At 39.7% G+C, this 26,125-nt stretch overlaps 1 protein-coding gene across 1 annotated transcript in view; it reads right to left on the minus strand.

The window, feature by feature from the left end:
• FAF1 (Fas associated factor 1) overlaps positions 1-15,225 on the minus strand; it is a 199,073-nt gene extending 183,848 nt beyond the window's left edge. The window contains exon 1 of the mRNA XM_026707060.2: positions 14,800-15,225. Within this exon, the coding sequence (XP_026562845.1) occupies positions 14,800-14,832 (33 nt within the window). The 5' untranslated portion in view covers positions 14,833-15,225. The remainder of the gene's footprint in view (positions 1-14,799) is intronic.
• Positions 15,226-26,125: the final 10,900 nt, after the last annotated feature.

The raw sequence follows: 26,125 nt of genomic DNA on the forward strand, positions 1-26,125 counted from the left end.
GCTTACTTCTCAAAATACTTCTCCATTTTTATGAGGCAGCAAAGTCATGGGTTCACACCTGCAACTATAGAAAACATTTCTGAACACTATTTTTTTTTCTTTTTATGATCCTGTAATCCCTTTTATCGGGGTGGAGTCAAGACAATTAAATGGAGCTGAGCATTTACTGGTCAGATGCCCTTCCTGACATCTGCACAGAGTTTGCAGCAGATATTTTCTCTTTGTGCCCTGATAGGGAAACATCTGTCGCTCCCTGGGATTGAACTCTTAAGAGGTGAGCATCTTCGCCATCATACAGCTCTTTCAGATGAGTGAGTATGTATGTATGTATGTATCTATGTATGTATGTATGTATGTTGTAGAACTATGGACAGCCACTTGATGGCAGCAAAGAATTATATTTTTCTATTCATCTCTGCTGTTTTTAATGGTTTACCTTTTTTTTGCAGCCCGTATCTGAAAATCTAATTATGGCAATCTTTCAACAATAGGTACCAACAAAAATTATTAACTGATCTGAATTATCTCTAAAAAATCTCTTATTAGCATTAATTTTCAAAAATAATTTAGTAACCCTGAAATCAATAAACAAAAAAAGCCAATTCAAATGTCTATGCCTATACCAAAACACATGTGCTCAACTAGACATATGTGTTCAGTCAAGACACAGAACTAGAAATAAATGTTCTGGGCCAGGTATTTTGGGGTGGACACACTAGTGTCCTTTACAATGATGTCATTAAATACTTTTTTCCTGATATCTGATGCAAATATCAAAAAAAATTACAAAGCTCACAACCCCCCCCCCCCCAAAAAAAATCAACAATCAAACAATAGACGAGGAAAAAAGTTAGACTAGTAATGATAATAGATGGAATTTAGTCTTCATCATCTGTCACATTCTTGGTGCTAGGAAGCAGAACTTGGCAATATAGTAATCACTGAATTTTTTGCCCACCTACTAATCACCCGATTGCCTTGGCATGATTATTTAAAGGGGAGAAAGGTCCCAAGCACTTCACTTAAAACTGAAATGGTAACAATTAGATTAACACACTTGTTTTTCTAGTACACAAATTCTATACTAACTGAAGTTTTTAAACTTAATTGATTCAATTATAGGCCCGCTATTTAACTATTATCTATTATAACAAGGGTGGGAAAACTTCCATAATGCAGCATGTATTACAGCCAGGGGCACAGACAAAAGCCTTGCCCTCTTCCTCCAGTCTAATTTCAAAAGTGCTCTATGCTATCTCTTTATATCAGAGGAAAAGGCACAATTACTCCTACTTTCTGTTTTATGGAGAAAACCGCTTTGTACAAAGAAAAAACAGCAATCACCCCTATTTTCTTTTAAAAGGGAGAAGAAAGCCATCCTTCCTCACTTCCTGTTGCACAGAGAATGACACTTCATGCAACTACAGACAGGAAGGGGTGTTGGTGCTTACTTGATACGCCCATTCTCTGTGAGCTGTGAAGAGCATCCAGGCATGGGAGGTGCTTCTGTCTCTCGTCCAATAAGCTGAGCTGATTTCTGAGGACACTCGTCGTTGAGGCTCCTCCTTAGTGTCCCCAGTTTGGGTGAAGTCGAAGTGATAAATTCACCGTCATTCTCCTTCACCTTTGCTCTGTAGACTTGGCCGGAATTGGATCCACACCAGATGGACTCTGGGTGGACCTGAATGCTCTTCACAGCTCACAAAGAATGGGTGTATCAGGTAAGCACCAACGCCCCTTCTTCAGATGAGCTGTTCAGAGCATCCAGGCATGGGACAAACCAAAGCTTGGCGTGTCCTACGGGAGGGTCTCTGTCTGGTTTGGAGTCCCCCCTTGTTACATGTGGACTCGTTGCAAAACTCTTCTTCTGAAAACTGCTTCTGTGGAAGCAAAAATGTCCAGGTTATAGTGCCTTATGAAGGGTGATGGTGATGCCCACGTTGCCACTCTATGTATTTCGATTGATGCTTGAATAGCCCAAGCGGCCAATGTTGCAGCACTCCTAGTTGAGTGCGCTGTAATACCTTTAGGCATGTGCAATGACTAAGTCTCGTAAGTCTCTACAATCGTGGCTCACAGCCACCTGCCAACTGTTGATGATGTGACTTTTCTTCCTCCGTCTTCCTAAAAGAAGCAGTCCTGTCAACGTAGATTCAGAATGCACATCTTACATCTAATAGATGCCATTGCTGCTCTAGACCGTGAAATGGTCTAGGACAGAAGTTGGGGAGTATCAATTCCTGTATTCTGTGGGAGGCTGAATTAATTTTGGGAATGAAGGTTGGATCTAAACTAAGAACAATTCTGTCAGAATGGAAAATGCAGAGGTCTTGTCTCACTGACAGAGTGGCTAGCTCAGAAATTCATCTTGTAAATGTTATCGCTACTAAGAACACCCCCTTGTATGTAAGTAGGTGGAGACTCAGAGGATCAAAGGGTTGTTTTGTGAGTGCTGTGAGAACTTGTTTAGGTCCCAGGTGGGGTATCTATGGACCACTGGAAGTCTTAAATTAGTGGCCGCACAGAGGAAACTGAGTATTCTTGGGTGATGAGTGATGGATCTTAGGTCACCACAGGTAATGACCGAGGCTAGAGCTGCCACCTCTCTATGTAAAGTGTTAGGTGATAGTACTTTATCCAAGCCTTCCTGGAGAAAGTCCAGTATTTGCGTCACCGATGGAGAGATGGGGTCTATTTTCACTTTGTCACACCACCTGCAGAAGGTGTTCCAGGTGGCATAGTATATATGGTTTGTGGAAGGACGTCTGGCCGCTTGAAATAGAGATGACTTGAGCTAGAGATGATTTTATTGGGAAGCTTCGCGCCTTTCAGATGTCTCTGCTCAAGCACCATATGGTTAGGTGAGGCCATTGTGGGTCCAGATGTTGAACTGGACCCTATGTGAGCAAGTCTCTGTCCAGTGGGATTCTCCATCGGTCTGTTATCGATAGATCCCTGAGATCAATGAACCATGGACGTCTGGGCCAGTATGGTGCCACCAACAATAGTTTCGCTTTCTCCTCTAGAAGCTTTTGGACCACCTTGGGAATCAGTGGAAGGGGAGGGAAGGCATACAGGAGACCTCGAGGCCAGTGATGGTGTAGAACATTGACTCCTTCCTCTCCTTCTGGATATGAAACTCAGAAGCTGTGCATTGAGAAGTGAGGCAAAAAGGTCTATGATCGGTTGGCTGAAAAGATGTGACATCTCCTGGAACAGTCTAGGGTGCAGGCGCCACTCGGAATGGTCGACAGTGGCCCTGCTCAACCAATCTGCCTGGATGTTGGACTGTCCCAAGATGTGTTCCGCTTTGTGTTCCTCCAGCGGCACAGTCTCCCTGTCTCTTTCATTAGCGATCTTGAATGCGCGCCCTCCTGCCTGTTTATATGGGCCTTTGTGGCCATGTTGTCAGTCAGGATTAGAACATGCTGTCCCTAGATCAGTGGTAGAAATTTGCGGATGAACTCCCCTCAATTCCAGCCAGTTTATGCTACAGGCCTGTTCTGTCATGGACCCTGAGCTGTAAGGAATAACAGTGCACCCCCCTATCCAAACAGATTTGCGTCTGTTGTGATTGTCTGTCAGGGTCCTTGAAAAGGCAGCCCTTGTTGATGTTTGTTGTGGACCACTAGTGAAGCAATATGAAGACCTTTGACAGAACTGTGACCGTGGACATAGCATTGCTCCTTCCTGACTGTTGATATGGGAGCAGAAACCATTGAAGGGTTCTGACATGGAGCCAGGCCCAGGGAACAATAAAAATGCATGAGATCATTTTTCATAATTGTTTGGATAATTAGACCAGGGGTACTCGTTTGAGAGTCCTAACTTCTTTTGACAACTGCCTGATACTACTCTGCCTATCCGGTAGCCATTGTATCAATGATGGTTCCCAAATGCAGGAGGCGAGTTGATGGTGTCAGATGAGTCTTGGTCCAATTTATTGAAATTCCGTGCTCTTGGAGAGCCTGTAGGGTGATCTAAGTATCTAGTTCAGCCTGCCGGATGGACGATGACAAAATTAATATGTCATCAAGGTAGCTTTGTAGCCAACCTGGCTTACTCCTAAGATGACCTGCTAACGCTGCCAGAACCATTGTAAAGGTTTGAGGGGCTAAGGCCAGGCCAAATGGGAGGGCTATATACTCAAAATGGTGGTTATTATAACAGAATCTCAGGAATCTGCTGTGCGTGGGTCTGATAGGAATACGAAGATATGCCTCAGTTAAATCTATTGACATTAAGAAGTCTCCTTATCTGATACTGAGAAGGATTGATTGTAAGAAGATCATCTTAAATCTCCTGTAAACCAGGAAGCGATTTAGGTGTTTTAAGTCTAGAATTGTTCTCCACCACCACTCCGAACTTTTTGGGAGCACAAATAAATGTGAATAAAATCCTTGCTCTTGTTGATCCGATGACAAGGGTTGGATTGCATGAATCTCCAGCAAATGCTAAACTGTGGTCTCCATAAGAGTCCTTTTGGTAGGATCCCTTGAAATAGGGCACATCATAAAAAAATTCGGGGGTGTGGAGAGGAATTCTAGAGAGACCCCTGATCTTATGGTCCCTCTGACCCAAGCATCTGATGTTGTGGATTCCCATTGATCTGCGAATAGCCTTAACTGTCCTCCTATGGGAGAGTTGGGAATGATCTTACTTGGGGTGACGAAAGGACTTATTTCCTGCTCCATGAAAAGGCCTTTTCGTCTGCGCCCCCTCCTATTTCTGTCCCCAAAGTCAGTTCTTTCTGCCTGCTGTCCTTGTCTATACCCAAAGGGCCTTTGTGATCTTTGGAAATAGGATCCATGACAGAAGGGACGAAAGGACTGGGAAGGTCTACTGTCAAGGCTTGCAAAAAAGGGAGGGGAGGATCTTTTTCTTATTTGGAGATTCCACCAGGAGCGGATCCAGGGCAGAGCCAAACAGTTTGTTCCCTTCAAAGGGGGCGGATGCCAACTTCCACTTATGTTTTGTATCCACTTGCCAATGGTGGAGCCAAAGAAGGCACCGTGCTGTTATCTGAGGCGCTATGGCTCTGGAAGAAAATTTTATCGAATTAAAGGTTGAGTCTGCTGAGAATTCTGCAGCTGCCATCACTTTGGCTATGTCCTAATGCGCTCTGTATTTGATGAAGGAACAGAATCTCTCAGGTGATGGAGCCACCTTAGGGAAGATCTGGTAAAGAATGAAGCAGCTGTAGATGTGGGCAGAATAGACCCGTGAAAATAGGTGGATCTGAGGCGAAGCCCTCATCGTCCGACATGTCCTTCTCTAGCTGCTCTGCCTCAGACAAGGATGAATCATTGTCTTGAGAGGATACTAACACAATTTGTTCTAGCTCGTCTATTTGGTCTTCCCTGCATTGTGTACCCTGGTCGGGCATATGAGTTATTGGGAAATTTGCCCCCTGGGAAGGTACCTGGAGTTGAATGGATTCTGCCCTGCTTAGCGACCTTGGAGATTGAAGGTAATGTTCAGGGTGTGCATGCTGTTGCCTTGCCAGGAAGGTCTGTTGCACTCCTGCTGCAATGCCTTGTTTGATGGCTTGCCCCATCCAAGCTCTCACATAAGGAGGAATTTCTTGGGGAAGAGATTCATCTGCGCGGAGACCAGCAGCCGTGGGGGTGAATGTAGCCTCAGGAGCCCTATGTGGTGCAGATATTGCAGTTGAAGTGCCTGCTTGGTCTTGCAAGATGTTACTGCACCTGGTTTGCATTGACAGATCCAGGGGAGGAGTGGAATGGAGCTTGGAACAGGTTCGGCTCTAGGAGATGTTTGTTTGTTACTTCTTTTCCACCTCACAAAAGCACTTTTTAAGATGTTTTTCTAGTGCATTTTGGCGTCTCTTGGTGTCCTTCTCAGCAGCCTTGGAAGGCTTCTTTGAGCCTGCTGTCTTATTCTGGGTTCTGGCCATAGCCCTTCTGGCTGCCGCTCTAGAGCCCGAGGCAGTGGAGCCAATAGAGCTTCCACTTGCCATTGTAACCCCTGAATACAGGAGCTTTAAAGTTTGAGGCTTGAAAATTACAGGCGGTTGGCACGCCTAAGGAGCCTGCTCCTAAATGGGCAGGTACTCCCTAAATATGATATATTTAATCCCCTTCTTCTATATTATTATTATTATTATTATTATTATTATTATTATTATTATTATTATTAGCCAAATTAATCCAAATTAGAACCAATTTTTGATATACCTTAACAGCCCAGATTATGATCAACAGCGTAAATGATACTGGGCCTGCAAGAGCTTTACCGTACAGGCGGTCACAGGCCTGGGTGCTAGCTGTTGTGCTGCTGACTGGACTGATTGTGAGGGAATAGCCTACTCAGAACCTACTTCAGACAGCTTTGAGGTTAGTGAGATGGTGCTGAAGGCCCTGCAATGCTGTGCTGGACAGCCCTGTTTAGGGATTATCTCCTCACAATATCTTATATAATATGGCAAGATCCTGCTGCCTTTTTAATATGTATAAAGTTAGTTTGCAGGTTGCCACACCAGTAAAACAAAATGGCGGCCGCTATTATTAATGAGGCCTCACTTGCTGAATCCAACTGTAGAATTTTGGACAAGCACAAAAAGGTGCCAGCCATTATTTTTGGTGCGCAACCACTCAGTCAGCAGTGAAATCCCTGGCAAGAGCTTAATAATAACTACAATTAACTTTGCCAGGCAGGATAAATGGCGCTGGTGCCAATCCTCCATTTTAGGTGATCTTTAAAGGGGAATAAGCCTCTGGTCATCTTCTACTTAAGTTGCTGTGAGCCTGCACTCGTCACACCGCAACGGCTCTGCTCTATCTGATAGCCAGCTGATTTTAATTGCCCAGGAGTAAAGAAGCCTCTCCGATTCCTCTCTCTCTCTCTCTCGTTTCTTTTTGAAATGGCCATTTAATGAGGCACTAACTCTAGCTTTCACTTGTAGCGCCTTTGCAGCCCTTGCTGAGGGCTTGAGAGCTCCGACAGCCAGATGATATTAAAAAAGGTGTCGGAAGACTCTCAACATTTGAGCTAAACACGATGATCGTAGGCAGCTAAAAGCTGTGATCTGATCTGCGATGATATATTTGAATTTTCTCTGTTGTTTTTCACCATCCAGCCAAGGGGAAATTATGCCTTTCTCAAATGAAGGCTGAGCAAAAAACTGGAGACACTAAGGAGGAGCCTCAAGGACAAGTGTCCTCAGAAATCAGCTCAGTCTATCGGATGAGAGACAGAAGCACCTCCCATGCCTGGATGCTCTGAACAGCTCATCTGGAGAATATTGTCATTCTAGCTTTTCCTGCATAGTTCATTTTTTCTGCATATTTGAAAAGTTAGGTTGTGATTATTCTTCATATAGGAAGAACTGAAGGATCTAGACCAGTGATTGCCAACCAATGGACCAAAGACCACTGGTGGTCTGAGAGAAAATTTTGGTGGTCTGCACAGAAATGTCAACCCCAAAGTAATTAATCCAGGCTGCACAGGAACACAACGCCCACATGGCCCATGGGAACACAAAGCTTGCGCCGCTTGCATTGCGAACAATACAAGGTAGTGAGGGGAGGGGGGAAAGGGCGGGAGGGGGACTTGCCCCACACACCTCACCTGGCCACCGGGCTGCTTCTTTCCAGTTCTTCTTCTGCTTCTTCTGCGCAAGGAAAGCAGCAAAAGTCTTCCTTTCTCTCCCCCAAACTCCACCAGAAATGAGTCTTTGGGACCCTGCAAGGCATCCTGCTCCAAGAAGCTGCGCCGGTGCGACAAGTCTCACAAAGACTAATTTCTGGGGGAGTTTGGGGGAGAGAAAGACTTCTGCTGCTTCTGCTGCTTTCCTCGCATGAAGCCAAAAGTATCTCTCCCCCACCTCCCGAGAATGGAGCTGGAGACAGTATCCTGTGATCCCAAATAAAGAATGATTGATCAATAGGAAAACGGAGTGGGGAATTTTCCTGCAGACTTTTTAGGGGGATTTTCCCAGGGTCTCTGCTGCTTTCTGCAGAGACCCTGTGAAAATGTCAGCAAGCCACCATCAGTCAAAATTCATATTAGTGGTCCGCAGGATTTAAAATTATGAGTTTGGTGGTCCCTGAGGTCCAAAAGGTTGGCGACCCTTGGTCTAGACCAGGGGTGTCAAACTCACATTGTCACAGCAGTGTCATGTGACGTATCGGGACTTTTTTCCTCTTTGCTAAACTGGATGTGGGCATGGCCAGCATGTGACACATCCAGCCCACGGGCCGGGAATTTGACAGCCCTGGTCTAGACTCTGGTCTAAATGACAAAGATTTTCATTAAGAACTTCACCTCTTATATTATCCAGATCATTGGGGATAGAGATAATCTGGTTAATGGTCTAGATTAAACTCTCATTTTCATTCCCAATCAGAAGGTTCCCAAAACATAGATGGCTAGAGCCATGTTATGTACGTCCAAAAATGGACCTGCTGTGGTTAGACAAAACTTGATGTCACCAAGGCCATCTAGTTTCTTGCAATAATCTGGATTAAGAAGCTAAATTCTAACTACATAAGACAGATAAAAATAATTTCTATTTATAATAGAATAAATGTAGAATAAAATATTGTATGCCAATTGTATTTAGCATCTTAAACTGCCGGGCCATGTTGCTGTTATACACTGAAAATGCTTGTTAAATATTACAGGAGTTTTCTTTTACTGTGTACTTTTCACAGCTGTGGTTCATTAGTACAGTGTTTCAATAATGCATATTAAGAAAAGATCACATAAAAAGCAGAGATAGCCATGCTGGTGAAAACAAAATTCCAAATCCATATTAGGACTATAGTTTTATTAGTACAGTAAACAAAAATTTGCACAAGTTTTAAGGTCTTGTAGTTGAAAAGTAGCATTTAACACTGACAATATGCTATAAAAAGAAGCTAATAACAGCTCTGAAATGGTTTCAAGTCTCACTGAACAAAATATAGTGGCCATGTTGCTAGTCAACTGGCTGAGGGTTTCACAGATGCTGATATCCCTGATAAACAACTACAAGGAAGAGATACTCTTATTATCAGATATACACTCGCAGTTCCTCCCTCTTTCCTAGAAACAGGAAAATTGAGTCTCCTTTTAAAATGAGGCAGAAATTGCTAGCTAGAGGCTGGAAAACATTTCACCAGACAGTTTCAGGTAAATTCACTAAATTCCAAGAAACTGAGGTCAAGTCTAGGTAAACTGAAACAGAGGGGAAATGTGTTTCTTAAGGAGTCTTCTTCTCTAAGGACAGTTAAAAATGTGAAGTTAGAATTTCATGTTATTATTTTTTCTTCTATATATAGAGAAATATAGAGAATCTTCATTTTTCTATGTAAATTTCATAATTGGGTAATTAATGCTTAGTTTGCATCTATCCTTTCAAGCTGTTTGCATAAAATTTTACAAGAACCCTCTTGTAATTGCAATTGTTATTATTTCTTCTGTGGTTCCACTTCCAGCTGAAAAACAGCAATTTGTAGCCAATTAGCTATAACCAGCAACATCTTGCGGGCTGAATGGAGCATTGTTTGCATTTTATAATTCTCAAGTTGTTGTCCCTCATTTGTAACAATTTTGTTATTTATCTATCCCAAGACAGACTATATGTAATGTCTTCCTTTTAAAGAAAATTTGGTTGTATTTATCTCTTATGAAATTGGTCTACTTCCCAAGCAGAAGAAAGAAGTCTTGATATTTCTAGTGATATGCTTAGTCACAAGATGATGAAGATGTGTAATATAGAGAATTATTTCATTATTTCATTTACCTTTTAATTACAAATAGAGTAACATAGGTATTTAGAACCCCCTCTAAAACAAACTATGGATGGGAGATAACACATTCGGGTAAGATATCCCCTGGAAAATAGATCGCAGCAATCGTAACTATCAAAGCACCAGTACATAAAGGCAAGAAAAGCAAGGAACAGGATGTGCTTTTGAGAAAGAAGTTTTCAAACATGCTATTACAAGCTGTAAAATGCTACTAGATTTCTTTTAAAATATATTATTTTAGAATTTGTTTTCATGTAAAACCCTCACATATATCTGTGTCATTAATTCACTAACAATATTTGGCATTGCCTCTAAAATGCTTTGTAAACTGTTAAAGTAATCTATTGAATACAATAGATTTCACAAGATTGTATTTGCTCTTTTAAAAATAGCAGAAAAAAATGTAAATGCATTATATGTGAATTTCTAGTAAGATGGAGAGATAAGATTACAAATAGCCTTGAATTAAATGGAAAAGCAAAGTGATATTAACAAAGACTTGAACTACATACTGGCTTCAATGAAATAATACCAGTGGTCATTCCAGACTAATGTTTCGGTTCAACAGGTCATATATGCAAGATTACAATTCAAGCAACATATTACCAATCACATCCCAATGTAAAACATATAAGAAGACAAAACCAAAAGGTAATCAAATCAAGATCTATATCTATACTAAAGGAAACGTACAATCTGCTCTCTTATATTGGTACATACAAATATTTAAGCTCCTATGCCTAAAATAGAATTATACTAAGCCTCCTGTAGATCTTAATCTTATTTTTCAAACTTTCAAAGCTGCCAGTTACAGGTTTATAAACAGAACTTATTTCAGATTCATACTCCATATAAAAAGGCTCATTTGCCTTTAGATAGGATCAATGCCTTAGATACCATTTTTTAAAAATAAAGTGTATGAACATTGTTTGCTTGGTAAACATGTGATTTTAAAAAATATTCAATTTTTTAAATTCAAGTTACAAACATTCAATTTTGGAAAAGAAGCATCTTCTTTAAAATATATAAAATTATTATTTTTTCCTCTAGCATGAATAAAACTCCACTAAGTCTTCTAAGCCCAAAGTGTAAATCTCAATGACATCATGCAGAAACAAAACAGAAAACATACTCAGAAATAAGCATTTTGAAAGAGAAAGTATTTTCAATTGTATATTAGTACTTTATTTACCTGAGTGTTATAGAACATAAAAAATATTTCTCTAAATAGAAGCTCTTGTGGGAGGAATATTACTTACAAAATAATTGGAAACTCTCTTATAGAATAAGTTTATACAAAAGTTATGAAATATCATGAAAACCACTGCAAAGTGCTGCTATTGTATATAAGCTACATGATAATCAAACAAATGTTAATCCTAGAAGTTGTAAAACCAAAGAAATGAAAGTACAATACTTATAGTCCAATTAGGAGTTGAGCAATGCATGGAAGCATCAAAGATTTGGATTCAATTCCTACATAAAAACTTAGCAGTAAAACATCAGTGTAGCTACCGGTATACCCAGGAAACCATACACATAGAATTGTAACTTACCTCCAAAAGTTGTTGCAATGGTACCTTGGTCCACGTTGGTAATTCGTTCCGGAAGATGCAACAAATACTAACACCAGTAAGTACCAAGAAAACCATGTGACTTATCACATGACCCACTATTTCAGCCAGAAGAAATAGCAAGTCATGCAGCAACTGACATTAGCAAGTTCTTCCATGCACATTGACTACCGGGAGAAAGATAAGTGCTGGAACAAGATTTCTGCTTCAAAATGCATCTAATACCAAATTTGATGAGTTTTGAAGCAGTCAAGTGCTGAGGTAGAACTGTATCTTGTTACACATATATGACTATCAATGTAATTTATATCTAAGTAAATAGTGTTTGGGTTTTAATATCAATGATTTTTTTTAAAAAAATCATTAATTCTTAGCTTCAGAACACAGGAATACTAATGTATCTCAAAGTGTTCTGATGATCAACAAAGATGGAATTTTTGTTATTTTCCCTCCTTCAACAAAATCACATCAACCAGATCAATCCAATGTGTGCTTATTCAAAATAAACCATCTTGTAATGATCAATGAGTCTTAGTCCCAGATGCATGTCCATAGGATTGTGATCCATAATATAGTATTCAAATGCACATTCATAGTGCATATAATCAGTTTGGTTTGAGCAGTATTGTCTAATGGTTAAGGCTAGAAACCAGGACCTTATAAGTTCTAGACCCTTAGCTATGAAAGCCAGCTGGGTAACCTTGGGCCAATCACTAGCTCTCAGCCCAACTAACTTCATAGAGTTGCTGTTACGGAGACAAATAGGAGGAAGAAGGAATGTTGGATATGGTACTACCTAGGGTTATTTGTAAAAATAATAAAGGCGGGATATAAATAACATTATTCAGTAATAAATCATAATTGACCTAAGATCTCAACAATTCTGAACTCATAATATTCAGGCAATCTAAAATTATTAGGAATACAGTTGAGTCCAATGCTGCCCTATTGGATTTTTGTTAGAAAAGTATTCGTAAATCTGCTCCAGAAAAGGAACGGTTTCTTCTACTGATGCAACCATTCCATTGAATTCATCTTTTGATCTCAAGTCCTAATTAAATCTGATAAAAATCAGTAAAAAGTCATAAAATATCACAAACTTCATCTGTCACCTAGATCCTAATCCAAAACACAGGGCCTCATAGATTACCAAACTGTAATTTCTCTCTTTTGCAGACATTTTATCTTTTATAAAACATTTACATCAACTATTGTCAGCAGTTTCATCTGTACATTTTTAAATTCTCAATGCATAAGGTACTATACAAACAAGCATCCAAATATACATCTATTAATATATACTACAAAAATTAAGTATGAAACTTAAAGCCAAATATATAGAACAAGATCAAAATGTTTATGAAAATATTCATAAATAGTGGGAAGTATCAGTAAATTCAGCAAGAGTTGCCATGTTGGTGAGATTATTATAAATTTAATAAATAAAACTCTCACTATTTCTCAATATAATTAGCAGGCTCCTTATTAAAAAGGAACAGATTAGCATATTCCTAAATATAAAATGTTCTATGATTGTAATAACGTTTGCCAAATAATTAAGAAAAGAAATTTGATTTAGACATTTTGCTAAAATTTCAATGATGTTGTAATTGACCTTCATGGAGCAATGCCTGGGCTTAAATAGATTCTACATACCATAGCATCTGATCTTTGCAGGTTCTCTTATTTCCTAGAAAGTATATATCTGAATACATCTTCTACACTCTATAGTATGATATATTTCACGTATCTTCTTTAAATAACGCTGATGCTCATTAAATTTGATTTCATTTGCACACAAGAAAAATAGAATTTTAAAAGATCAGTTAGAAGAAATTAACAAATTGTGACATCATTAACTTAAAACATAATCAGCAATATGCCCCTGTGGATACTTCCACCTGTGCCTCTAAAGTGCTCTGCTGGTGCATACGATTTAATTCTTTTTTTTTTTCTCTATAAATCCTTTTAAGAGAAATATCAGACTCCAGCTACCTTCCACGTTTATCTCCCAATATGACTGGCCCCAAAATATGTTATTAGTAAATTAAGATCCTGGAATCCAGTACTCCATTATCAATTGCCAGAGAGTGGAAAATTAAAAAAAAACAACTGACCTCACTGCTATAAGCAAATGGCAACAAATGAAGAGATGGAACTGATTTTAAAGAGAATTAGAGCCGTCCCGATGTAGAAGAAGAGTGGGGGGAGACAAAAGCAAATATCATAATTGCAACAGAGGGCAAAGGGTGAAGTTAAATGGTTAGTGAGGCAGCCCAAAATTAAAGGAACAAAATCTCTCTCTTCTGGGGGTAGCTTATGTGTGAAACAATAGACAGACTAAAAGAACTTGAGGAGTAACCCTGAAAGAACAAACTGTGGTTTCAACATTATTTAGTTTGCATTGGAGTTTTCTTTACATAATAACTTTGGCATTTTATGAAATACTGTCTTGGAAGTGGATGCATAGGCATGTGCGATACTGATATTTTTTGAAAATGCCACATTCAATAGCTCAAAAAGAATGAAACTCTAGAACTAAAATTATTCATATAAGCTATGGTCAATTTTTTTATAAAAGCCATATATAAATTATATTAAACTTGAAATTTTGTACATATATTCATGGAATTCAAATCTAGTGAATTATTTCCCAACTGATGTATAAATATTACATAGAAACACATAAGGAAACCCAGTTCTAACAGACAAACATGCTGCAAGACAGAGCAAACAATTTAAATCCCAATAGTGATCTTACCCTAACAAGTTGATTATTGTCCCAAGAGCTAAATTCATGGGAGAATTATATATATATATATATATATATATATATATATAATTTAATCAGAAACAATCTGATTATAAGTATACAAATATTAAGATTAGACAATGTGAAGGTTTTTTTAAGTGTACAAGGCACCAAAGTTCTTTTCTAATCTTTCATTTAATTTCTTTTTTTTATCACAATAGATATGAATCCTTGGGATATAGGCATATCTTTTTATTATCTTCAGAGTATTTTTTTCTGTCCTGTGAAATTTATTAGAAGTCTGCAAAGTGTCAGACTGAACCAGATATATGGTAGACAGCAATCTTTTTAAGTACTTGTTTAAAAGAACAACAACTTTGCCTCTGACTGGGATTATTAAGCTGTTCCTTTATCTCTCTGTGAAGACAAAGATTAGATACATTACTGCCATTAACTAATGTTTAGTTAACATTATTCACGTTTGTTGGATTGTCGCTTGAATTATGGGCTACAAAGATTAAATGGTCTCGAATTTTATTATTGTGGTGGTGGTTGCTCTGCTCTTAATATCGGAGCAGGGCTTGCCAATTCCGGACCTTAGATCCTTCCATCAAAGAACAAGAACACAGAGAAGCCGGGAGAAAGGGAAAGAGGAAGAAAGACAGAGAGGGAAAGAGGTCATGGTTAGAATATGACAGTGGTGGAATTTGAAATTTACCTGAAAATCAGCCAGTATCATTTCTCTATCCATGTTGGACGCTAATGCAGCCGGGAGCGGCCCCTCCTCCTGCCTGAACTGTACACCTGGAGGCTGCTGCCGGCAAGAACGGGGCTCAAGGGAGTGGGGGGGGGTGGGGAGTGGGGGGAGTGGGAAGAGAAAGGAGGCTACGATCTCATCTAAACTCCCAAACTTTGGTCAAAGCCCTCGGTCTGCTTCTTCCCAAACCTGCTGTTCCGACCACCAGAGGGGCGGAGAAAGGCAGCTAAAGAGAGCGCAAGGGCAACCAGCCAACCCTGCCTTTAAAACAAGGCGAAGAGCTGCTTAACTAGCTTCCTCCTTGCCCAGCAAGCGGCTGTCGCACATTTTGCCTGTCATTGAAGTCGCAAAAGAGGCGCTTTCCGGCTGCCACGTGACTGGCCCTCCTGTCAAATGCTGGCCGCCGATAAAGCCCGAGGGCGGGGGGGTGGGGGGAGGAAACAGGCAGGAAAAACCGCTTTGGGGCTATTATGTAAAAGTGCCGACTCCGAGGGCGGGAGTTGCGGGGATAAGAAAGAGACGACGGTGGGAGGTTCCCCACCGGCCCTTCCCCCCCCCCCCCCTTGAAAAGAAACAAAAGGGTGGGGTCGGCGGGCTCGCGAAGGTCCTTCAGCAGACGCCGGTTCTTCGATGAGGAAGGGAAAAGGAGGGATGGACGGAGCCTCGCTTTTATGAAAGTGTCGTAAATTGCGCCTGCTTTGCCCGTTTGGGTTGTCTGCCCCACGCCGCCGGCGTCAAAGCCCTCCTCGCCCTTTTGGAAGGAGAGAAAACGATTGCGGTTATTCCAAATGTTGCAAACCGTATTCTGGGATGGAAGGGTTGCGACCCTGTTCCTTAAAAGGGTAGTTAGTGGTTATGCTCCTAGTGGAATTTACGTGCCTATTTTAGCTTGTAAAATAGGCTGGGATAGGGCTGGGGATTGTTTTAAAGTAAGTGCAATAGTGGTATTTTGGGGTATAAGTCAAACCTACTCGCCAATCTCTTAATTAAGTGCGAGTATGCTGACTGCTATACCTCAGAATCTTATTCTACCTGGATTTATAAGGTCAGCTGCCCCTTCCAGATAATTCCTAAAGGTATGGAGTCTAGAGATGCAACCAATGGCAAACTGAATCGAATTGTTTCATATTGTGCTGCTTTTAAAACAGCAGTCTTACCTGGGGCGTGGCAAACAACAATCCTAACTAGAACAGAGCTGCAAAAATCTGGCTCACCCACTACTATTGGTCTCCAGAAAGAGAAGCAGAAAAATCTGCCATCTACTGGCCATCCAGAAATTTGCCACAAAACCTAGTTGCCTTATAAAAATGTCTGGATTTTGTGGTACACTGCTGGAAGAAACAGTGTAGGTTAAGCCATTGTTGTAAATAAACTATTGTTACTTTTGATGTCAAGCCAATAATTATTAGTATTCTCAATATTATAAATGATTGGCATACATTACATATGGATAAAAATAGACTACTTAAAGTCATATGGAGCGGGGGTCGCCAACCTTTTGGACCTCAGGGACCAAACTTATAATTTAAAATCCCCGGACCAGAGACCCTGGGAAAATCCCGGAAAAAGTCTGCAGGAAAATTCCCCACCCCATATTCGATCATTCTTTATTTGGGATCTCAGGAGATTGTCTCCAGCTCCGTTCTCGGGGACAGAGAGAGAGAGAGAGAGACTTTGGCTTCATGCAAGGGAAGCAGCAGAAGTCTTTCCCCCAGATTCTGCCATAAATGAGTCTTTGTGAGACTTGTCACGCTGGTGCAAATTTCTGGCGGAGTTTGAGGGAGAGAAAGAAAGGCATTTGCTGTTTTCCTTGCGTGCAGCCAAAAGCAGAAGAAATGGTAGAAAGAAGCAGCCCGGTGGCCAGGTGAGGCACGTGGGGAAAGTGGTCAAGTTCCCCACCTCCACCCTTTCCCCCCTCCCCTCCCTACCTCGTGTTGTTCGCAATGCAAGTGACACAAGCCTTGTGTTTCCACAGGCCATGTGGGTGGCACAGCCTTGTGCTCCTGTGCAGCCTGGATTAATGCTTTGGGGGTGACATTTCTCTGTGGACCACCAACATTTTCTCGCGGATCACGGAGGCACTCAGATCTATAGTGCAATGGTTCTAAACTGCAGCACAAGATAAAGCAACCTGGTGCTCTTCAAATATTTGGAATAACTATTGCTAATGGTATTTAAATTTAAATTGAAAACATCTTAAGCTCAAGTTGGCTATTTTAGTGATAATAGAAGGTGGTAGAGCTTGCAGTGAAATAATGGCAAATCTTATGAACTTTCCTAGGGAAATCAGTGATAATGAAAATAACATAGCAACAATATGTTGGGAAAGTGATTATTTAAAAATTTGAAATGATACTACATTGGCCTGAATATTTGATTTTGAATAAAATATAAAAGTTTAGATCACACAGTAGTGAAAGTCACTGAGTGTACAATCAGAGTAAACTTTTGAATGAAACCACATTTCAAATTACAGAAATGTATGGGACACAGAGAAGACTTGCTTAATCAAAAAAAATAAAGCCATTATACAGTAGGATGATTAAGTTTTTAATGTCTTGAAGCTGCACTTTAAAAAAAAAGTTCTACATGAGTTGCAACAGGCGGAGCCATGATACAGTGAGGCCACACAAATGGAGAGGTTTTAATGTGAGCTTTCGGATGGGTGGAGTTTCTTTTGCTTTAATTAAGCTTAGTTTTTAAAGACGTGTTTGTTGTTTTTAAATAGTAAATAACACCTCTGTAATAACAGGGTTTGCTTCTTTAGCAATGGAGCTCTGAAGAATCTCATTTAGTCATAATGCAGGGATTGCTCAGTCCTTAATTTAAACTAACTCTGTATTGAAGACTTCCCCTACATCCATTTACCTTTTCTGTTTAAGCCCACTACCAGAGGTTTAAAAATATGTATATGTCCAAACTTGGTATGGAAATAGTAACTCCTTTAGGTCAAATATGTCTGCTTTGTATGGCTTTTATGTTTCAACTGATAACAAAACTTAATATTCTGGCAGTACTCAGAAGGGAAATTCAAATCTGATTTGCTGATCTATGACCTTAATAAAGATTTTGTTTACTTTGATGTAGCTTTAATATTAGACTATGGCTGTGCCACCATTTATACTTACCCATGGTACATTTTGGCAATAACTTCTTTCTGCCATAGTTCCCTGGTTATTGCTTATTATTTTTAGCCTGTGACTGAGACAAGTTTAAATTATCCTTAGCTGAACAGATGTTAAAGTAGTATTTTCTCTTTTATAAGTCAATAGCATCCAGCAGGAATTTCAAATTGTGTAAAATCTGTTAAGCTTTATTTCTCACTGAGTTGAAAATATAAACAAGCACCAGTCACATGTGAGGTCACAGGGTTACCGTGAAGAAAAGGGAACTGCCAAATAAAAATACTGCTTGTGATTCTGCTCCCTTCGTGATTGATTTGGTTATTGCTTTGTTTAATCTGTTTTCAGTTTGGGTTAAGATAGAATGGAATGTAGGAAGAAAGTCGAAAGAAGGGACCTAGCGGCAAACTCCTGCAATCAGATTCACCCATTTTTGCTACAATTGCAAAGATTGCAAATGTATTGAGCAGAGAGGGCAGTAAAGCTGGAAGACTCAACCAGTTGTTTTGTCTATCCAGCACTGCATTTGCATAATCAGGACAGCATGTGTTGGAACAGAAATAAGGCTTAGCAATGGGAACAGCAAATTTCTTGCTGATATACACTGCTCAAAAAAATAAAGGGAACACAAAAATAAGACATCCGAGATGTGAATGAATGAAATATTCTTATGGAATACTTTGTTCATTACATGGTTGAATGTGCTGACAACAAAATCACATAAAAATTATCAATGGAAATCAAATTTAGCAACCCATGGAGGTCTGGATTTGGAGTTACACTCAAAATTAAAGTGGAAAAAAACACTACAGGCTGATCCAACTTTGATGTAATGTCCTTAAAACAAGTAAAAATGAGGCTCAGTAGTGGGTGTGGCCTCCACGTGCCTGTATGACCTCCCTACAATGCCTGGGCATGCTCCTGATGAGGTGGCAGATGGTCTCCTGAGGGATCTCCTCCCACATCTGGACTAAAGCATCCCCCAACTCCTGGACAGTCTGTGGTGCAACGTGGCATTGGTGGATGGAGCGAGACATGATGTCCCAGATGTGCTCAATTGGATTCAGGTCTGGGGAACGGGCGGGCCAGTCCATAGCATCAATGCCTTCGTCTTGCAGGAACTGCTGACACACTCCAGCCACATGAGGTCTAGCATTGTCTTGCATTAGGAGGAACCCAGGGCCAACCGCACCAGCATGTGGTCTCACAAGGGGTCTGAGGAGCTCATCTCGGTATCTAATGGCAGTCAGGCGAGCACATGAAGGACTGTGCAGCCCCCTAAAGAAATGCCACCCGACACCATTACTGACCCACTGCCGAACCGGTCATGCTGGAGGATGTTGCAGGCAGCAGAACATTCTCCACGGCGTCTCCAGACCCTGCCACATCTGTCACATGTGCTCAGTGTGAACCTGCTTTCATCTGTGAAGAGCACAGAGCGCCAGTGGCGAATTTGCCAATTTTGGTGTTCTCTGGCAAATGCCAAACATCCTGCACGGTGTTGGGCTGTAAGCACAACCTCCACCTGTGGACGTCGGGCCCTCATACCAACCTCATGGAGTCTGTTTTTGACCGTTTGAGCAGCCACATGCACATTTGTGGCCCGCTGGGGGTCATTATGCAGGGCTCTGGCAGTGCTCCTCCTGTCCCTCCTTGCACAAAGGCGGAGGTAGCGGTCCTGATGCTGGGTTGTTGCCCTCCTATGGCCTCCTCCATGTCTCCTGATGTACTGGCCTGTCTCCTGGTAGCGCCTCCATGCTCTGGACACTATGTTGACAGACACAGCAAACCTTGCCACAGCTCGCATTGATGTGCCATCCTGGATGAGCTGCACTACCTGGGGGTAGTGGGTTGTAGACTCCGTCTCATGCTACCATTAGAGTGAAAGCACCACCAGCATTCAAAAGTGACCAAACCATCAGCCAGAAAGCATAGGAACTGAGAAGTGGTCTGTGGTCACCACCTGCAGAACCACTCCTTTATTGGGGGTGTCTTGCTAACTGCCTATGCTTTCCACCTGTTGTCTACTCAGTTTGCACAACAGCATGTGAAATTGATTGTCAATCAGTGTTGCTACCTAAGTGGACAGTTTGATTTCACAGAACTGTGATTGACTTAGAGTTACATTGTGTTGTTTAAGTGTTCCCTTTATTTTTTTGAGCAGTGTAGTTTTCTTCAACCAAAGCATGGGTATATGGCATTTAAAGAAAAGTAGAAAAATAGTAAAACAAAATATATAGGAAGAATTTAGTCTAAACCATGAGTCACACCATAGCTTATTTTTCAGTAAAGACTTCACTTATAAAACATATAAAATAATAAATGATTCTCCATATCCATGGAGTACCATGACAAACTACCTTTATACTGATTCAGCATATTATCTGGCTTCATTACTACAAATAGTGACTGCAGTATCATATTAAATGATACTGTTTGCATTTATGTCGTAGAACTAATATGCAATATACATGAATGTCCACTGCTACAGTTACTGACTTTAAACCTCAGGTTTTTTTTGGCAATCGAAGCCCCACCTCTTTTTAAAATGCACATTTTAAAAAGGGGTGTGGCTTTGCTCACACTATTACTTTATTTTGAAGCTTATTAGCACTGCAGAAACTCGTGTAATAGTACAATTCTACATTTGCTTCAGCCTAATTCTCTTACTTGCCAAATAATTTATTAGATTTGAAAGCTGCCTATTTCATTAAATGACTCATTACAGGATTTTTATTATGCCACAGTGTTTTTCTATTACTAATATTAATATCCAGGATTACAGTATAGTGCAAATTCATGCATAATTATTTAGGAATCTTATTGAGTAGCATCATATAGCTATTAGCAAACTATAAACAACAGTGATTCTTATGGGCAAATTTATTAATTCAACTGATGACTGTTCTTTTTCATTAGAAGCCTTCCACAGTAAATCTTTTCTTTCTGTATGTGTCTGTGTACTCATGAAGAACTCACCGTAAAGAATATAGTTTGCCACTGAGATTGGAAAGAGTTATAAACCATTTCCGCTCCTCTCTCTCCTTCTAGGTTTTCCCTGGTGATGGCAGGAAAATACTTTAGCTGGATAATTGAGTCCTGATTTCTGTGTTTATTTTATATACAGAAATGTGTTGAGATTGTTTTGTATCCTACGTGTATTTATTTAAAAATAAATCCAATAAATGGAAAAATGAATGTGGATTATCTACATTAATCTAGATTTATATATGTGGCTTAACTAATTTGCTTCTTGCATTAGAAATGTCTCTAAAATACAGAAAGTTAGAGCTGCCCGTAAGGGCTTTTGTAATTATGGCTATGATTTCAAATCATTCTAAGCACTTTTTTCTGGTTTCACTGAGAATAAGCATAAGTACCGGTAGTATGCTTCCAGTATAATATACTCTGAGTGTGTGTATATATAAATTATCTCTCTCTCTCTCTCTCTCTGTATATATATATATATATATATATATATATATATATATATATATATATATATATATATATATATTATATGTGTGTGTGTGTTTTTAAGTTTTTGGGGTACTTACATGTGTGGTATTCAGCTTTGTTCGGGTATTTTCCCCGTCATTATAGTTGTGCTTTTAAAGTTGAGCAGCGTTTCGCAGAATCTCATCTGCCATCATCAGGCTTCTGTATTGTTCACTCACAGATGAACACAATACAGAAGCCTGATGATGGCCGATGAGATTCTGCCAAAACGTTGCTACAACTTTAAAAGCACAACTATAATGACGTGGGAAAATACCTGAACAAAGCTGAATACCATACATGTAAGTACCCGCAAAAACTTAAGAAAACAAATTATACATACATACATACATACATACATACATACATACATACATACATTCGGAATCTGGGTGATAGATTATGCTACCTATGGTTGTCAGTTACACTGACATTCTTCTGTATTTGTCTTGGTGTGTTGATGAACTTCTCTCTTGCTGACTGAACTTGGTTATCCTTGTGGTTATACATCTTTTAGGCAATGATAAAAGCTTCCTATTGTTTCATACCTATTTCCTGACAGCTACCATTGAGCACCGGATTTACTTGCCAAGCAAGCTGAACCTGTCAAACATAACTAAGTCACACTCCCCTAAGTGTTTTATTTACATAGTTATTATATTCATGCATGTATTGTTAAGGTACAATTAAGTATAGCAAAGCATCACCAATGCAATCAAAAACAAAACTCAATTGTCAGTTTCCTTGACTTCTAAACAATGCACTTCTTCCTGAATATTTATCTAAAGATGAATGAATCCTTATGGAAGAAAGCAAATGGAAATGTATATACCCTTCTTTCCATGAGAACAAGGCTGCAATTCTTGATGTTTAGATAAAGCAAATAATGGTTTTTTTCAGCTTCATATCCTGAGATACAGGTTTGATATAAGTAGGGGTGGGATTCTACAGATTCGTACCTGTTCTCTAGAACTGGTTGTTAACATTCTAAGCAGTTCGGAGAATTGGTTGTTAGAACAAATTACTGGCCTAATCCTGTAAGGAAGGCAGGAAGGAAACATTTGGTATTGCTTACAGAAACTGCCTCTCCATTAACTCTTATTACATTCTTGGCAGGACTAGACTTCCTGTCTCTGGAACTTCTCTGGAGTTTTTTTTCCTCCTTTGCTGGTACTTTGCTTTTGTGGAGTGACCATTCAAAGTTACAATGGCACTGAAAAAAGTGACTTATGACTATTTTTCACACTTACGACTGTTGCAGCATTCCCACAGTCATGAGAGGCCAGGTGAGGAGATGCGTGCCTCAATGTGAGTGATGTTGAGTTGGCCACGCCCGGCCAGTCACATGACTACCAAGCCATGCCCATTAACTAAGCCACGCCTACAGAACCAGTTGTTAAAAAATTTGAATCCCACCTCTGGATATAAGTATAGAAAAGAGAAGTAGTACTTGATAGGATATTCATGTTACTACAGACTTAGGCTGAAAACTCTAATCTTGTAAAAAATTCCCTTTCAGATAATTCCTAATGGTATTGAGGTTTTCTCAAAACTATTGTACCTTCTGTATGAGTCCAATAAAAAATTTTTTTACGTCTGAGCTCTCAGTGTGGACAATCAAACCTTTTACATTCTATTTTGTGGAATTGTTTATGTTAGCAGATCTGTAGTGCTGAATGATGTTTCTTCACAAAACTGAATTAAATAGCTTAAGTGCCATACAAATATAATAGCTACATGACACATCAACTCTTTGGATCTGGTCTGGCAGCCCTACAATAATAAATGAAATACCAAATACTTGATTCATATCTTCATCTTGAAATTACATTTTCAGTTTTACATTATTTTGATGGAAGAAATAAGTACAAAGAGGTAGGGTTGGTGGTGATATCACTGCAGCTACCACCACCATTTTACAGGATTCCCTTGTAGACTGGCCATCTGTTGCAAGTGTTTTCCCATTGTTTGGTGTGGATATTCTGTTTTTTTCTGAAAAGTCTATACGTATCTACTTAATTAAATAATTCACAATTTGCTGGGTTCACATAGCATGACACAAACCACTGCTTATCAGCAGCAGTAGTTTTAAATTCAGATAACATATCAAGCCAAACCAAATAAGTCATATTATTAGGCACCATGCATGCATAATAAATCCATCCACTGATTCAACTATGTCTCTTTTTTTGTACCAACTCCGCATATTCAGACCTGGTTAATGGATGAGAAGTCTTTTTTCAGTAATAGTGGATAAAAATGTAGAATTCTGAGCTCAAAATGCTCTGTTCTAGTTTGAAACAGCTGTTCTGATCTTACTAGAAGTCTAGTGGTGATGAAACTCAAAACCTGTTCACAGTGACCAGAATGGTATGGGAACTTTTCTAGTAAAGCCAAAACAACTGATTTCAGACACAAAACACTTTAAATTTCAGATGTTTTGGCTACCCCTACCTTTTTGTTACCACTGAAATTTTTACAAAGCCGTTTCTACTATAGTTAGCTGTTTCTCTAAACTATTTTATCAAATATTTAAATATAGCCTATTTGGTTCATACCCATCAGTGTTTCTTCTGTGCAATCTACGCTGAAAAGAAACCCCAATGCTCAAAAATAAATAATTGGCTGATTACAAAATACTGCAATCAGATTTGTGCCAATCTTTCCTTTCCTAGTGCTTTTATCAAAAGATGTATACAAATCCATTTGCTGGTCACATGGTTTCTAGTCGGGTGGGATTCAGTCTTTTTAACAACCAGTTCTGTGGGCATGGCTTAGTTGGTGGGTGTGACTGCATGGGTGTGGCCAACTCGACATCACTCATGTCAAGGGGCACTTCTCCTCGCCTGGCCTCTCATGACAGTGGGGATGCTGCAGTGGTCATAAGTGTGAAAAATGGTCATGTCACTTTTTTCAGTACTATTGTAACTTTGAATGGTCACTAAATGAACTGTTCTAAGTCAAGGATTACCTGTGCAAAAATACAAAAAGCTTCTTTGCTTGCAAAAAGCTGCCCTAAATACCAATCATTAGATTAAAAATACCTGAAAGCCAGAGTTACAAATCAGGCTGGGTGCCAGAGCACCTTGAGGAATGAAAACAGTTAAAATGCAATGATAACTATCAAGCAGCCAACTCTTGCTCATAAAGTGAAACCCTTTAGCAGAGAGGTCATTTAAGCTCTCCAGAAAAAGCAGATCCAGGAAAGCAATCCTTAGATCCATCTGCAGCACTTAAAAATACCAGCTGGTCTCACTCACCTCACAAGATATCCTAAGGAAATCACCCAGATTTAAGGAAAGGTCACATGTCTCCCAAAAAGACAGTAAAAAAATCAGTGCCATGCTTGCATCCTGCCTCTTGGAAGTATACCCCCAAAGGACAGTGCCAGACAGTATTAAAGCAGTGAAGGAAGACCCCCCTCCCCAAATAGAAAAAGAAACCATGAGACAAGAAAAAATCCAAACACAATACAAATAATTAAATCACAACAGTAGCTGTTGCTTGTTGAAGCTGAATAGGGAAAACTATCCTATCAATTAACAAAGGATTAAACCTTCACCAAAAACCAGTTTAGACCAAAACTCAGAAAGAGTATGTAAACTCACGTTTGAATGTTAATCTTTCTATCTAGCCAAGAAGCCTTGCTGAATGTCACTCATCTTGGTTCCTTGTCACTAAAAGCTTTGCTTCATTATTCAATTATTTCTTCAAAGTGCTGATTGTCCAGGGAAGTATTTCCTCCCAACAGCAGTGTAAAAATCTTAAAACAACCCTTCCCCTTTAAGAAAGCCAAGCATCACAAGCTCCAGAGACAGGAAGTCTAGGCATACTGGCAAGAACTTAATAAGGGTGGGAAAAAAACAAAAGGAGATTGCTTCTAACTACCGGTTCTCCGAACTGCTTAGAAAGTTAATAAGGGGTTCTATAGAACCGGATATAACCAGTAGAATCCCACCCCGGTTTCTACTAGATTTTACTGAGGAAAACACAGGGGAAATGAAGGGGTTATAAGTTTAATAATGGAACCAAATATGGCTTTAAAGAAACAGGCCACATTACTGGGATGTGGTAAACCACAATGTGGTTTACAGCTAGTCCTTGACTATAGCAGTTCATTTAGTGACTTTTTGAAATTGCAGCAGCACTGAAAAAAATGACTTATGATCATTTTTCACATTTATGACCTTTGAAGTATCCCCATGGCCACCTGATCAAAATTCAGGTGCTTGGCAACTGATTCATATTTATGATTGCATTGTCCCAGAGTCATGTGAACACCTTTTGTGACCTTCTGACAAGCAAAGTTAATGGGGAAGCCAGATTCATTTAACCGTGTTACTGTCTTAACAATGGCAGTGATTCACTTAACACTATGGCAGGAAAGATCACAAAATGGGGCAAAATTTACTTAACAAATCTCTTGCTTATCGACAGAAATTTTGCGCTCAGTTGTGCTTGTAAGTAGAGGTGTACTTGTATTGGTTTTGGTTCAATACACTGCCAGTCCAATCTTTGCAGTTTCCAAAAGACAATTTATATAGCTTACTATGTTGTGTGAACTCACCCAAAGCAAATCGGGCCATAAATCATTATCTAAATAGATGTGAAAGGAAAATCAAAAGGAAAATCAATGGGAAAGCAGACAAGAAGTTGGAAGTTGCTCC

This window comes from Pseudonaja textilis, chromosome 3 (genome assembly GCF_049901715.1).
Source record: "Pseudonaja textilis isolate UNSWEBS1 chromosome 3, rPseTex1.2, whole genome shotgun sequence".
Lineage (NCBI taxonomy): Eukaryota > Metazoa > Chordata > Lepidosauria > Squamata > Elapidae > Pseudonaja > Pseudonaja textilis.